This window comes from Netta rufina, assembly GCF_964035555.1.
Source record: "Netta rufina genome assembly, chromosome: 8".
NCBI classification, from domain to species: Eukaryota; Metazoa; Chordata; class Aves; order Anseriformes; family Anatidae; genus Netta; species Netta rufina.
In genome coordinates, this window is record NC_140131.1 from 12,094,228 (window position 1) to 12,110,293 (window position 16,066).

The 16,066-nt window shown below is 33.4% G+C and overlaps 1 protein-coding gene across 4 annotated transcripts in view; it reads right to left on the reverse strand.

The window, feature by feature from the left end:
* ZZZ3 (zinc finger ZZ-type containing 3) overlaps positions 1–16,066 on the reverse strand; it is a 60,435-nt gene that overhangs the window by 5,362 nt on the left and 39,007 nt on the right. For 2 of the 4 annotated variants that reach the window (XM_084291497.1, XM_084291498.1), the window contains exons 4-10: positions 10,759–10,897; positions 9,296–9,443; positions 9,095–9,213; positions 8,732–8,803; positions 8,453–8,554; positions 7,026–7,121; positions 2,564–2,716 (exon numbers count right to left, since the gene is read on the reverse strand). In XM_084291497.1, coding sequence (XP_084147623.1) covers positions 2,564–2,716; positions 7,026–7,121; positions 8,453–8,554; positions 8,732–8,803; positions 9,095–9,213; positions 9,296–9,443; positions 10,759–10,897 — 829 coding nt within the window. Of the gene's footprint in view, positions 1–2,546; positions 2,717–7,025; positions 7,122–8,452; positions 8,555–8,731; positions 8,804–9,094; positions 9,214–9,295; positions 9,444–10,758; positions 10,898–16,066 lie in introns of all 4 variants that reach the window. The other 2 variants (XR_014618684.1, XM_084291499.1) reach the window with 2 other exon arrangements.

Consider the following 16,066-nt stretch of genomic DNA (forward strand, 5'->3'; position numbering starts at 1 on the left):
TGCTTCACTTCCTAAATTATGAAAAATTCCATATCCCTATAGGCTGGTGCATATAACTGTACCCCCAAAATCATAACACATGGTTCTCTTTTTAAATAAAAAACACACCATTCTGATTTTTCTCATCCAATTTTCTTCAGCAAAGGTTGAATACCTGTATATTATGAGAACAGAGAAGCTCTCATTCTAATTCAAATGTCTACTTCATGATGGCTATTTAATTGTAGCAGCTGTCGTTATGGATTTGCAATGGTTTTCGGATCCTATACTATAGGAATGTTTGGTTATGAAAAAGAGCTATGAGACAGTAATAAGTCTTCAAATATAGCCTGCACACATCCTTTCAATTATTCTTCTTTTTAAGAAACTGCGAAGTTTGAGGAATGTGCGCTACATTTAGTAAGTTTACTAAAGAAAGGGAGGGAAAATGGCATGCTCTTTAGCACTAAATTTCTAAAGGTTGTATCAATTATTTAATTGTAATTATGAAACTATTTTGTGGACTAGACTGCAAATATTCAGAAAAAAAAACAAGATCAAATGACACAAATTCTGTGGTAATAAGCTATGTTCTTTTCATATAAAACAGGGATTCACATTCTATGCAAACCTAAGTTTTTCTGAGAAAAACCTACCTGGAACAATATAACTATGTATTGAATAAACTATGGTATAATAATCCTATAATAATTTATTCTGTTCTTGTAAATTGTTCTAGAATAATTAGACTACTCACAAAATGAAGTAATTGTAACTGAAAAATAAATGCACTCTTTTGAGAATAGAAGGTCTTCACTTAGAAATAATTAATCTATACCACAACAATATTTTGAAAAATGGTTATGCCAGTCAACTTGCAATACCCAGACATAATCTTTTATTTTACAAGGAAACAGCACCTGGTACTTCCATTGTAAAGAAATCAAAGAAAACCTTGCCTATAATTTTCTTGCTACACCAAATATATAAAGTATTTTTCTCTGAGACACTGACTGTAACTAAGAGATCTGATTTTTAACATTAGAACAGACTCCAGTATATTTATTTTGATTATAGTTCACGATCTCTTTTTCTTTCCAAATTGTTTCTATTTTGCATTGATAATGGGGATCTTTTTTGTAACTGAGCTCACCTGTGTCTTTCTACATTACTGCAAGCCAGAAATATATCCATCTGGAAATGCTGCACTAGTGAAGAAAGAAAAGATTAAGCCAAATTAAAAAAAAAAAAAAAAAAAAAAAAAGGCACAAGTCCACCATTATCACTGCAAAAAACCAGCAACTTCTACCAAGATGAAAATAAATCCCAGTTGGTTTATGGTCCTCATATTTACTAAAGTTAGGACATCATGGGGAAAAAAAGTGTTTAGAATGTTTTAGGAAAATATTAAGAACAGAATATGTATTTAAGAATAATACGGAACAAAGGAATGTGTGATCAAAAACAGCTCCATTAAAATACATAACAGTAATCGGCATCTCTTCTAATACACATTTTTCTTTCCACATCTTTTAGGATTCTTATTAGGAATAAATAAATTATCAGAAATGCCTGGACATGAAAAAAGATCATCACTGAGAGACAGAATGAGTGAAAATGTGATTTAAGACTGGGTTATAAATGAGCAAATGTAATAATTTCAGGAAGACTATGCAGTGCATGTGAAAAAAGTCGATAAAGCAAATGAATGGACTTCAGCTGGGTGGCCTTAATGCCCCTGTTATGCAACAAGCTTTTCACACACACGATGTCACTAGGCTCTCCAAAACAATACAAAAAATCAACAGGTCAGGTCCTTCAGTCTAAACACAGTAAAGCCACAGTGATTCACACCAGCTGTGAGCTGTGTCAAACATATTCTCATTAGGATCCCTAATACATAGGCACTACAGTCCCCCATATGGTTGTAAGAAGTGTCTAAACCATTGTAGTATTACTGCATGTGATACATTAGGAAACTGGAACACTACACGTTGTAATGACACATTGGGACAAGACATCTACTGGAATTTGCCTCTAAAAGCACGTATTTGCCACTTCAGGACTAAGTCTGTTAGCTCATGTTTTCAAGCAGATTGAAAAAAAAAAATTGATTTAGTGAAGGAAGACAAAAAAGCAATGATGCCAATGGAACTCAAGCTTTACCAAGACACTACGCAACCTGTCTAATACCACACATCTTTACCTAGAATCATACCTGGGTTGTTTGTACAGTTTTAAAAATGATATCACTTATAATAACATAATAAATAACATTAAAAATAAATAACATCAGATCACTTTTTGAAAATACGTAAAACTAAACATTTTAGAAGTTGTTTCAGGACAGAAATTTTTACTACTTCATTTACTTCCTATCTTTTTGGTCTATTTTTTCTGGAACTGTGGACCTTTATATTAACAATGTGTTTGCAATTCAAAATGACCCATGAATCTGACTATAATTTAGTACTTAATTGATGATATTTGTTTTATGGCAAAGATGCTTCATCCTCATATTATTCAATAAACAAGTTAAGATGACAATAAGGAATACATTTGCTTACTGATTTAAATGACATACCGATACTTCCTCTTCTGCTGCAGTATCCATATGACTGTGAAAACTGGATCTGTCATCATCTTCATCCATATAAACTGGGGGTTCATGAGATGTCATGAAAGTTGAAGGTTTGAAAAGATGTTTATTTAAAGGGTGCTGCCGTCTACTTGATGACTACAGTGGAAAGATAATATATTTATAAAAAAATTGCTTGATTACCATTTAAGTAATCCTCATCAATATAACCTTGTCAGAAAAATCACTCTTTTGCACTGAACATGTATCATCTTCCCCATTATTTTTACTTAAACCTCTATATTGGAGCCTCATATAGTTTCATATTGTGGAGCTTTTTTCCCCAGTAAGTGAAATCAGACAAAGAGTGGAACACTTCTCTTTTTAAAACCCAGCAAGAAAGTGCTCTCACTATAAAAAGCCCAGCATCTAAATTAATGAGACACAACAGTAAAAACAAAACAAAACAAAACAAAACACAAAACAAAACATACAATTTTAAAGACTGAGAACCAAAGTGCAAAGGTATTAAAAGACTTCCAAGGCTTAAGGGATGGCTCTTGTGTGGGACTAACCAAAGAAGTACTTTTGCACACATCCTAGACCCAGGAGATCAGTCCATGTTTGACACATCATCAAATTCTTGTATTAGTTTGTGTCTTAGAAAATGCAAGTCTAGGCTAATTTTGTCCAGATTTCTTTCTTAGTCTATGGTAAGAAAAAGCTACTGCTAAAGGCTTTTCATTCCTCCACAAAAGAGGTTTCTATGAGAAAGAATTTGTCCCTGAAGGTTCTTTTTCATTGCCACTGACTGGAAAAGGAATCTAAGAAATGTTCAAACAGATAAATTACTCCATTAGTGTGTATCTAACGCTGTCTGAAGGTGTAGAATGCACAGCAATTTTAAAGTGGATTACTTAAAGGCACTCAGTCCTCATTACTTAATCCCCATGGAAGAATATTAAATATCAAGTGGAAGAGCTATTGGTGAATGAAACTGACTTAACTTTTTACTTAGCTCCTTTCCCGACCAGCATTTTGACATCTTAAATACATTCCACAATTTAAAGAAAACAATGCAAATCAAAAACTGTAAGCATGGAAAACATTTTCTTTTAATTATAAAACAGAGGACTTGTCTAGGTTCTGTCACGTAGACAAAGCATAAGGAATATTTACAACAGTTAATGCTTTCTCTTTTCATAGAAGATGCTTCATCCCAAAGGCTCCTAAAATCAGTCACAAACCTGTAGCACTGTAATAAAACCATTTATCTCTAAACTGGGATTCAATACATAACATTATTTTATAGTTCTGCACGGTTTAAAAAGCAAAGGCAAAGATCCCATAAATTATATTAGCTGGAATGGAGCTCTGCAGACAAGTATAACAAGGAATTAAGACTAGCCCCATTGTAAGGAATGATCTGAAATAATGACAATTGGAAGCTGGTACCTCGTACCTGTAAGCACACAATGCACAGAATAAAAATGACCATTTTGTTCTAAGCCTAATACAGTGACTGCTGCATTGAATTTTTCCACCTTCTGCCTTATACACGTAATCACCAACTTCCTGAGTTTTGCTTCCTTTCTGGTTTCCTTTAAAATTTCATACCACCAAAAATAATTCTATTTGTAAGGTTAGGCTGTGCATACAGTACTAGATCTGGAATTCAAGAAAGGAAAACCATACCTATGCTTAAATAGTTGCAGTATTATGCATATAGTTATAGCCTAGAAACTTAACTGAGGATTTGAATTCTGTTTTTAATATGATTCTGCTTGTGGTGAAGAATGAACTAAAATACTACATAAGAGCAGATAGTTTAAAATCATTTTTCCTTTGGGAAAATTATCTTGTGGATTAAGCTTAAAGGCAGGTGCACTGATAGAATACAAACATAAAACTGAAACCAATAAGCCGTAATTGAAGAATTGATTACTACAGTCCTAAATCACTGATTCTATTTTCACCAACAGTTGATAACATTGCACAGGAAAATAAACTGGTGCATCGTGCTTGATTTCCTGTGCCATTTATCACAAGAGACATGCCATACGAGGGGATACACACAGCAACTTCAACAAGATGTTAAGGAACTGAGTAGCATTCTCACCTACCCAGGAACCATTTCAAAAGAGCAGCCTAGGCAATCCCCATGGAAAAACAGAAGTACCTTCCCCTTGTGAAGCATCACTATTGACACAATTATTTACATTACATATAACTGGGTTTTTATTTCCTCCAAAATTTATACTTGAAGTATCAGCATCCAATTTATACTTCTATTATTGGCAGTAAAGCAGATAGTGCACTTTACAGTGTATACACACACTCGGTATTGAAACAAACAGGAGTACGGCATAAGCAGGATCCAGGCTTTCAGTACCCCCTTGCACTTCCTTTCTGCCACATTATGTTATCTCCTTTGGAGACCTGGGAGTAACTACAGGCTGGTATGGTGCTGTCAATCAGTGCTCTAAGTAGACAGTTAAACTAGCAGACCAAGACCTCAATCCCCCCCACATATACTATTTGTTTGATTTTTTTTAATCTGCTGTTTTATTTTTTATTTTTTTTAAATGTTTTTAAAGTGTTTTTTTATTTTTTATGTTTTATTTTTATGTTTGTTTGTTTTTTATGTGGGTTACAAAGAAAAAAACAGAGAAGCTACCTTAATAAAAATCAGGGACAATGACCTTACTCTTACAGCTTGGTAATAAGGGTACGAATTATACTGTGAAAACAGACATGAGCATTACATTTGTTCTATGTATAAGTTTATCTCAAAATCTATATATTGCAGTTTGAAAACATTGAAAATTGTGCAAAATATGTTTTAGTATTGATTATACTGTGTATGTAAGCAGAACAGCAGGACTATAGAACTTTATGGATCACTGTTCAAATTAGTGGAAAACATGGTTAGTGTCAACACACGTACTGATTAAGTGCTCCCATTATTCAGCAAATACAGTAGTCTGCTGCCCTGCACTCTGTAATAAGTCATTCCAAATAAAATCAAGAGGAAAGGAAAAACAACTAACATGTGACTAAGGTCATTTAAAATTATAAGGTGACATAAAGAACCCCAAGGGTTATAATTTTCAAAAAACAATTTTCACCCCCCCACCTCTCTTTCAAAATTAGTCCCACAGAATGGTAAACTGTACAAGCAATGTAGAGTTTAGATAAATCTCACCACAATATTTAAGGTATCAATGTTTGCAGCTGCTTTTTGGGTTCTTCTGCCAGAAAGCACTTTTCCAATAGATAAAGCAGCAGACAAAATCATGTCTGTGCCTTCCCTGCCTCTGTTTATAGAGCAGAATAGTAGGTTAAAATACTGGTGAAAGTAAAATGGCATTACCATGTTAAATGGAAAGGTCTGTGATACTCATTCTTTGCAGTAACTTCAGAGAAAACTAGCAGACAAGTGGGGGTGTGTACCCTTTTACATCATTACAGACAAGCATTAGTAGATCTCCTATCAGACTCATCTGACAGTAACTTTAGGTCCCAAACTTTCAAGGGACTAAATTTGCAAATGTGCATTTTCAGGATCAGTGCAAGGCTTGCTCTATTCCTTATCAGAAAACACCACAGATACCTCAATGCAAAAAAAAAAGAAAAAGAAAAAAATCAATGTTACTCTACAAAATGTTTTTGTAACAGGTTTTAAACAACTTCTGCAAATATACTGTTAACAAAAAAACAATAAAAACATGCTAAGATTTCCCTCTTCAAATGTCTAGGGTTCTCATTAGTGTCCAGGAGTACTACATGATTTACATCAAAATACACGATTGGCCTGCACAGCAGTCTAGGGTCTTCTTTGTGCTTTTTCAAATTAAGAAGATTTCTCAAGGTCATATTTTCTCACCCATTCCAAGATCAGGAAAAACATTACATTTTAATCGTCATTTATATGACCTTTTCATTTTAACAGTCATATATACTGCAAATCAAAATAAAAGACAACATTTCAGAATTAAATGCTCATTTAATGTGCTAGCTAAGTATGCTGTTATACACAGTCGTCTATGTTTTTGGTAATTAAAACATGACTGTACAATATGAACTACAGGGCTCCTTATCCTCTTCCAATAGGGTTCTCATTAGCCTCTTCTGTATCAATGACAATACACTTACAAACGAGGAAAAAGTACCCCCAAGTCCAATGCTCCAGCCTTGTTAGTTCAGCCTGCACTCTAACTGCAGCATTCTCTTTCCTGACACTTCATTTTGGTGCGATTATGCAATACAGCTGTAATTAACAGGTGTTGATGTGAAACTAGAATAACTCCTAACTCACTCTACATTAATAGCAAAAGAAATAGATTAATTAAGAAATACATGCAAGACTTAATCAAGACTTAAGTTCACTGAAATATTAATATTTTAGTTTCAATTTGCATGCAAATGCAAGAAGAAAAATGGAATTTCTGTTGTAATATTGTCTCACCTTTTTGGAATATAAATATAAATTTGGAGTTCTTCCTGGAACTGGAATACCAGCTTTAGTCAGTTTAATAAAATATTTTTGTACTCTACTGGCAACCTAAAAACAAAAAACAATCAACAATTAAATGTCAAATGAAATATAACAGGCCTTCACTTCAAAACTTTGCCAGCATCATTACATTGGTTTAGAATATAAAGACAACAAATTGTCATTTTCTACTCTGTAACAACTAATTAAATATTAAATATTACAACTATTAAATATTACCTATCCTCCAATGCTTCATTATCATATTTCCAGACATTTTGAAGACTTTAAGGGAAAAAAAAACCCTCGTTTAAAAATTACACAGGAAATCCACCAGGAAGGAAAGAACTTCAGTAGTTTGTTACCTGCTGAAGCTAAATGTATTCTTTCTTAACAGCAACAGATAAATATGTATAGTTAGCATACAGAAAGTACTTCTGCATTTTATTTATGATATCAGAAGCATGCATTTTAATTTCCCAGTATGGAAAAATATACCTGTAAGCCTAGATATGACCTGAGATGAGGTATTGTTGTATTAAGAGAAACACTTAAGGATTCTTCTATGCGAAAGCATACTAGTGAAATAGGAGAAATAAAAGTTCTGTAAACACAGAACATCGGCATATTTATTTATTTATAACTTCTGGTCAAACAGGAGAAAGTATGCTGCTTTAGTGGAAAAATCCCTAAAAGTCAAAAACATTCAGTATCTCCACTCCTTTTGTGGACACGGGCCCCAGTATAAAGCTAATTCTTCCGTCTGCAAGTATTAAAATGTCTGCCCATTTTACAGTATTGAGGTGCAGGAAATTCAGTACTCCATCGTAACTCAATCTGAGAACAAATGGTGTCACACACTATACTTGCTATAAAGAATTAAACGGATGCTGTCAAAATCTAATGAACAACAACTATGTCTGGCAGTTTTGTCATGGGCTTTGGGGCACTGTTAAAATTCTTGATTTGAGATTAAAAGAATCACGCTGTTATTAGTGAAATGCAGGCTCTGCTGTTAAATTTTTAAGAAAAAGTGCCAACTGAAAAGATACTGAATTTTATGTAATGCAGTTTTAAAAATTGAGATCTACAATTAGAACTACTGGGAAATTATATACTAACTGCTGGGACGCAGTGTCTGATACTGGTACTACCATACTAGAATATTCAAAAAATGCATAAAGTCAAATCTTTTTCTATCAAGATAGGTTTTATTGATTTAATTATGAACATTATCAAAAATAAACCTCTTTTCTGATTTCTCATTTTATGACTTATGGTACCTAGATTTATTTCTAATTTTTTATTTTCTGTTTAAAAAAATCTCTTATCAGTGCTTCCTAAGAAGCTAAAAAATAATCAACAGAAGGGGTTACTTCTTAAAGCATTTTACTTGTTACCTGCTTTGCTGTTCTATTTCCCAGTTCATCAGCTATCTTCTGCCACCGTCGGGACTCTACTTCCTCTGGTGGATACTTCAGAAGCAACTGCTCGAGTTTTTTCTGAATTGAGCACAAACAACAGAAAAAACACATTTTTCTTAGTAGAGATACAAGTTGTCACTGGACAGGTATCTACATACATGTGACTTTAACTTAAATTACTGTAAATATTATTACAATGTTTGTTATTATCACATATATTATTGCAGCTACTAAAGTGGAAGAGTTTCCCATTACCTGTTCCTCTACAGTCCACAGCTGGTTAAACGTTTCAGGTTTGGTCTCATCGCAAAGTCGTCCTCTTATCATCTGCTCAAATATAGTACATAAAATGGAACAGGTGTTTAGAAAATGTACAGCTAGGATAACTTGACTTTGATCCTTTTCCTAAGTAAAAATCAGAACTGAAACAAATATAGGCATGAAAATTTTAAATAAAATTGTTCTAAAGCAAAAAATAGGATCTCCAATTTGATCCATGAATTAATTTTATGATCAATTTTAATGATTAAATTAATGGTTAAAATTATCCACATACCCCATAATTTAAAAATTTTTACTGTTTTGTAAAAAATTTATCTTTCCTTTTGTGACAACTACCTGTGGACGACTGCTTGTAGAGCCTTCTGGACCATCACTTAAAGGCAAGACAGAGTATGAAACAGATTCTCCATCCTTCTTGGGATCCAAAGGACTTTTTGGTCTTGCAGGTATACCTACTGCAAACAACACAAGACATGAATTATTAAAACTCCATGCTGGTATTTTGCTTCTTGTAACATATATTCACTCTCCTTTTACCTTTGTCAAAAATCAGCTTTGCTCTCCTACTGTTACGTTTTCGGTTTTTGAATTCTCTCTCAAAGTTTCCAAGGCTAGTGGTATATTGGTCCCAGGCAATCTCAGGGAGCTGAACAACTCTCTGAGGATATGGAAGACCCATATCGACCTGAAAAAAATGTGAAAAGTGATAAACAACACTTAATGTACTTGTTGTATATCCCAACAAAGAACTATGGATCCTGGAAAGTTATGAAAAAGTTATGAAAAACTGCCTTTCAACTAAAAGCAAAATTCAAAATCAGCATTTTTAAAGTGCCATGCAGCACAAAGGTTTTTTCAGGAGAAGATTTCTTTCAAGAGTAATACACAACAGTGCATATAAAATATGCAGCGGCACGGTCAATGATGGCTTATTGAGCACAAAGCTTCGAAGTTTGTGTTTCACAGCTGAAATCAGGTGTTTCTGATTTCAATACTCTGTTGCTGTCTACCTGCCTTTTGTTTTGTTTAGACATACTGGTTGCCCACTACCTGTAACTTTCTTAAGGTTAAGAAAACACCATGTTTTATCATCTGATAAACTGAAACCCAAACCCATCCCTTCAAGGAAATCAAAGCATAATTTACAATGTTTATGCTGTCTTCTTACTATAACACTACTGATGCAAGCCTTACAACTTTTTTTTTTTTTTTATGGTCAACCTTAAGAGTATCCTTCCTTAGATTCAGAGACATAAATGTACCACATGCCTTCAACTAGCATTAGTATTTCCTATATGATACAATGATTATCAAATGCAATCCTATTACGTGTTATTAACACATCTCAAAATGTAATGGCTAAACAACCACTGAAACCAATAGACTTAGGTCAGACCTCTCTTTAAACCAAGGTCTCTATAAACCTAGGGAAAGGGCATCATAAAATACTTTTTTTTTTTTTTAAGCATCTCTGTTACTACATATTTTAAGCTTGAGAAGAAAATCATTCTTTATCAAAATTCATTCTCTTCCATCAGACAGTATTTTAGTTACGTTATCCAGCACTCTTCCAGGTATGTTTTCTAATGTCCATTTTGATTTAATGAACGATATTTCCTACTCTTTCAAAAGTACACTACCAAATTCATTCATAGAATGTCATTTAATTGCTCTAATGAGAAAAATTACAAATTCCTGGCTTTACAACCAAGCACTTGCAGTCACCTGTAGATTTCAGGTTGTCTTAAAATACCCACATTACAAGTTTAAAAATTACATTTCCATGTAACAATGGAAAGAAAACATATCTAATAAAATATTTGAAGACCTCTCTCAAACATTTCATAAGCCCAAGGGTCATTTCTGCTCAGCAGAGAAAGGACTTCAAGCTCCTAATGTTTCTACGCAAGTACATATGGAACTCTGATACCTACAAATGATGAATTACTAGTTATTAAAAAAAAATCTGAGTAAGACTTAAGAAATGCCCATCGAAATACCTTCTTCTGGAGTCTTTCCACAAATCCAATAGGATCTTTCAGTGCTTCTCTCTGGTGTCTGCCTAAACTTTCAAGGTCTTGAACTGCTTGAGTACGTTGAGCCTCGAGTACAGCAATCGTCTGTAACAGTCTCTGATAACTACAGAGACAAAGGAAAACATCTCACTAAAGTTGTCTTTAGAAGTGATCCCCCCCAAACCTAAATACTAGCCACAATAATCAACTAGTATCTAACATGTCATAGCTTATCTGAAACAGTTTATAGACATTTTTACTGAATTATATAAATAATTATCTCAAACTTATTTTAAGTAGTAGATAAATTTATATAAACCAGTAAAAATATTTATGTACTAGATTTCTTTAAATGTAAAACCTACACTAGCTAAAACAATACAGTATCAGGGACAAGCTACTCATATTCTCAATAGCTACGATCAACATACTTTGCTTACAAGGAAAGAAAAACAAAATGATGTAATTTCTTTCACTTCAAAATAAGCTACAAATGATTCTACTACAAAATTTTAACATTGCACTCAACCACCCACACGCTGTACAGGAATGTACAAACTTTGTAGTTAAACATTTCATAGAAGCTTCACTTAAGAGAAAAATGTAAGGACCATTTACAAAATGTACCAATAAACCAAGAAGTAAGTAACTTGCAAAATAAATACATAAAAAAGAGATTCCTCTAAGTGTACAGAAGTTGAATGAAATGTCAGTGTTCCCTCAAATCTGCCATGCTGGATTCACATGCAATTCTTATCTCCTATTTAACAGATACACTAAAGCATCACTTACATGACTCTCGTATCTGTACCCAATAATTGAAGCTTCTCAGACTACCTTCTACAAAGCTAACTTGAAGACAGGAAATCGTACCATACTGTAACTAAGCCTTTAAAAAAAATGGGTAGTAACTATGTTTAATCCTTTTTATAAGCTTTCTAGTTATGGTAGTCCACTTCAGTCCCTGAATCATGCAGTTACCTGTGGCCACTGAAGTTGCAAATTACTAAATATAGACTATACGCGCACACACTAAAATCTAAGATGTATTCACTACTAAACTATTTCAGTAAATTTTCTTTCTGTTCCCTTATTGCTAAAACAAAGAGAACACTAATATAATGAATTCCACACATACTACAGAAAAGATCCAGAGTTTACAGAGGTAATGCAAGTTTTTCAATTGACTACCCTGGTAATTGGATAAGGCCTTAAGTGCAGGGAAGTAAACAGCCTGAAGGCAAAGTGCAGGCTTCATACCATCAAGCATTTAAGATTCTGCCTAGACAAGCTGTTGCCTCACCCCCCAAAAGTTAATTTTCTTTCCACTTACATGTAATAGTTGAAAACACGGGATACAGTCTTAAATTTTTTAGTTGAATACTAAAATGCTGAGTGGATTTAAAACCAGCATGATATAAATATATTATGGATCTATTATTATTTGTCTGCACATATTCAGGTTATATTCAATTGAGAACAGAAATGCTTGTTCAGTAACTAATACAATTATTCCTATACAGGCAAAACAAAGAATTTCAGAAATAAGTTTTGTGAAGGTAGTGACAACACATCATACTGGCCTGAGGGGAAAAAACAAACAAACACAAAAACCTGCAATTCAAATTGTTACAGGTTCACAGGAATCACCATATGTGGAATTAAAACCTTCATTTAGTTTTTACCAATAACATCTGATTAGTGCCTATCTTTCCATACTTAAGTTCAAATGGAATGAAATGACAACTGGGGAGGAGGAACAAAACAAGAATATCAAACTCTCTATTACTTCCACTCCTCATTAAAACATTCATATAACCTCACTAAAGTGATCAGGGACTAGAAGTTAAATCACTCACAAATGATCCCTCTGGTCTTCAAGGAAATATACAAAATACAAGGATCATTCAGAAATATATGATGTTGATCAGCAGTTATATAGCACTATTATGAAATATATATTATTTCATATATTATAAAATATATTATATAATAAAATATATTTTATATATATATATATAATGTATATATATATTATATAATAAAATATATTATATTTTCAGGAGTGAAAAACAGGGTATTGAGCAAACTGCTCCAATACATAAATTTCCCAGCATTTTTTGTACTGCTGTCAAGGAAATGATTTCTTCAGAGCTATTTACTTCAACTTCCAAAGTTTTTAATACGCAGATATTTTTTGAAGCCCAGGAACAAGAGTGCAACTTTGTTATGTTAATATCAGATCTCTTTAAATGGGGAGAAATGTGCACTTTAGGTCTCGCTTTGCAAATAAAACAGAAAATACTATCCCTCATATACATCGTTAACATATTCCATATTCACGTACTTGATATTTGCTAAGTACTGCATTCTCTCTGAACCAGTGTTCTTCCTTTTATATTCCAACACAACTTTTTAACTGACTGTATAATAATGCACCTGCAAATAACCCCTAAGTTTTCAACTACTACAGTTTTCACATGGTTGTACAGGCTTTCTGTTCAACAATCCTACACGACTGTAAGAGAGCCAAGAATTTCTCTGAAAAAGCAGTAAGTCAAGTAACACACGTTGAGCACTTTCTCAAAGTCTGTCTGTTCCTTTACTGCATTAAGCAAAAGACAGAGGCATCCACATCATTTCCAAGACACTTCAAAAATAAAGCAGCTAACAATTCTATGATACACCTTCCAGTTCCTTTGTGAATAGGCAAAGCAATTATGATTTAAACTACTTCTTGCAGCTGAGAACTAATATTCTCCAAAATTCAAAAAGCCTAATGAACATAAGGCCGCAGACACAGGAAGGAGGAAGTAGCTGTGCCTTGGGTCCCAACACTCTGCTGCAAAACTGGATCCATATTTCAACAAGGCAACCAAACAGCAACCATCTCTACATTATCAGCGAAAACTACAGAATTTCCCATGAAGCATCTGTGAGGAATTACCAAAGAAAATGAACTCACATCCTCTGGAAAAAAAAAAAAAAAAAAAGTCATACAACTAAATATACATTATTTGAGTACACAGGCAGTCAGTTGTATCAGCTACAATGATGGAAGGCATGCTTCACTCAGTTCAAATCACTAAATTTTTGCAACATACAAAACCTGAAGCACAATTGATTTTGTAGGAAGACTCATTTTACTGACGGTACTTCTGTGTTTCCACAACTTCCATAATAAAACACTATTTTTATAGCAAATGACTTAGCAGCAGCCTGTACAAGAGGCCATGCCATTCAGCATGTTTTACTAAATTGATTTCAGTATTGCAGGAAGAGTCAGATGCTAGTTACTGGTTTCTGAAGGATTCTCCTTCCTTCAAGGGGAGAACGTACTGTACTTTAAATCTTAAGTGAATGAGTGATCTGAGAAACATACTACAAAGCAAAGATTTTAACTTTTAGGCAGTTGATTCAAATCAGTGAATGAGATAAAAATTAATGACTGAGGCTTTTCAGTTAATATATATTATACATTATGTAAATGTAAAGCATCAGTTTTGTCCTGCTGGACAACGTAAGGGGCAGCCATAAAAACGTGCTGGGCCCTTGTCCGAAAACAAGCCACCTAAGGGGTCTTCATCCACAAATGTTTAAGAACATGTAAGAAAACTGAATGCCACTGGTCCCCTCTCATCCATAAATAATTTCCATTTCAAGTACCTATCTAAAGTACTCACACAACAAACTTGAAATGTGCAAGAGGTATCTCAACACAATACAGTGTGAATTTATCGATTTTTTCTTATCTAATGTTTCAACGTAATTATAATGCAGGTAGAGACAGTAGTATTCTACTTTCCCCTCAGGTGAAAATGAACGGAACTCGTAGACTGAAATCCCTTCAACCCGAAGGTTTAGTCCTTATTTCCTAATGTTAACTAATTTATCAACCTTACATGACTACACAACCTCCTCCAAAGTAATTATACATATTCTCACATTTACTTCTTTATATAATCACATGATGTTGACCACCTCGAAGTTTCACAGAGCAGTCAGGCTATCTTACATACACATTGCTGAAAGCTTACTACTTGTTTTTAGTGTGACCAATTATGGATTTAAAACGTTTCCACTATTATCACAAAGATAATTTGTTCCCTTATTATTTAAATGTATTTATCATTGTCAGACCACTATTGCAAATCTATGCAGTATTTTTTTAAAAGATGGCAATACACAAATGAGCTTTATAAAGCTAGCAGGTGACACTTATTAGTAAAGGAAAGCTGTAGCAACTTTTTTTTTTTCCTTAAGATATTAAGTTAGCTTACAGACCTTCTGTAATTTATTGTCTGCCTGCTCTTGGAAATTACTTAAAGGTTAGAAAAAAGTGAATAAGTCAACCACATTTGCCACACAATCACCACTCAGTACCATGCAAAGACATGTATTTTGTTGACTAACTAAAAACAAGCGACTTGTCCTCTCCTGACCAAGAAAATGCTGTGAAGCTGTCAGTCACCACTTTCCAATCCCCAAACACTAGCTGCATTTCTACAGTTGCCTGAATATAGTTCACAATACAGTAAGTAGTATGGTAACAAAACTCTTGGGTTATTAGAAGAACTGGAAGGTAAAAATACATATGCCATAATTAAAATGTTATGACATTTGAAAATTTGATTATTTTTTGTGCAGCTAGGATTTATCTTAAATGAAAGACTACACATTTTTCATAAAAAAATGGCTAAAATATACATAGAAAAAAATATGACAGTAAAACAAACTAGTTTTGTAATTTGCAATTCCAAGAACTCTGTGCACAATCAGTATATCATTCCTTGGAAGGCTCTAAGCAAGTCTTTGTTTTAGTGCCATCTACTGGCACTATAGCAATATATGTATTAAAAACGCTTTCCACATCATTTATCACTGGATTTTGGCATACTATCAGCAAATCAGAAAAAAACTTTATTAGATGCTAAGCTAAAAAAGAACTGGTATTAAACAGATTGTATTATAAGACTGGAAATTAATGTAGTATGTTAAGTAAATACACTTAAATTTACACAAGTAAAATTACACAAGTAAATAGAAGAAAACGTACTTAGAATTTCTAGTTTAACCCAAGACAGCTATAGTACCAGATGAACTTCCTGAAGAAATCTTCAGGTCAGATCAATCATCTCTTTTAAAAGATTTTTTTTTTTTTTTTTTTTAAGTTAGTTCATAAACATCAGATAAAGTCTCCAGCTTTTAAGCTTGGCATGAAGTCTGCAAGATACAGAAATTTTGACCCTACTTCCCTTCAAATTATTCTACAGTATATTCAAGATCTAAAAAT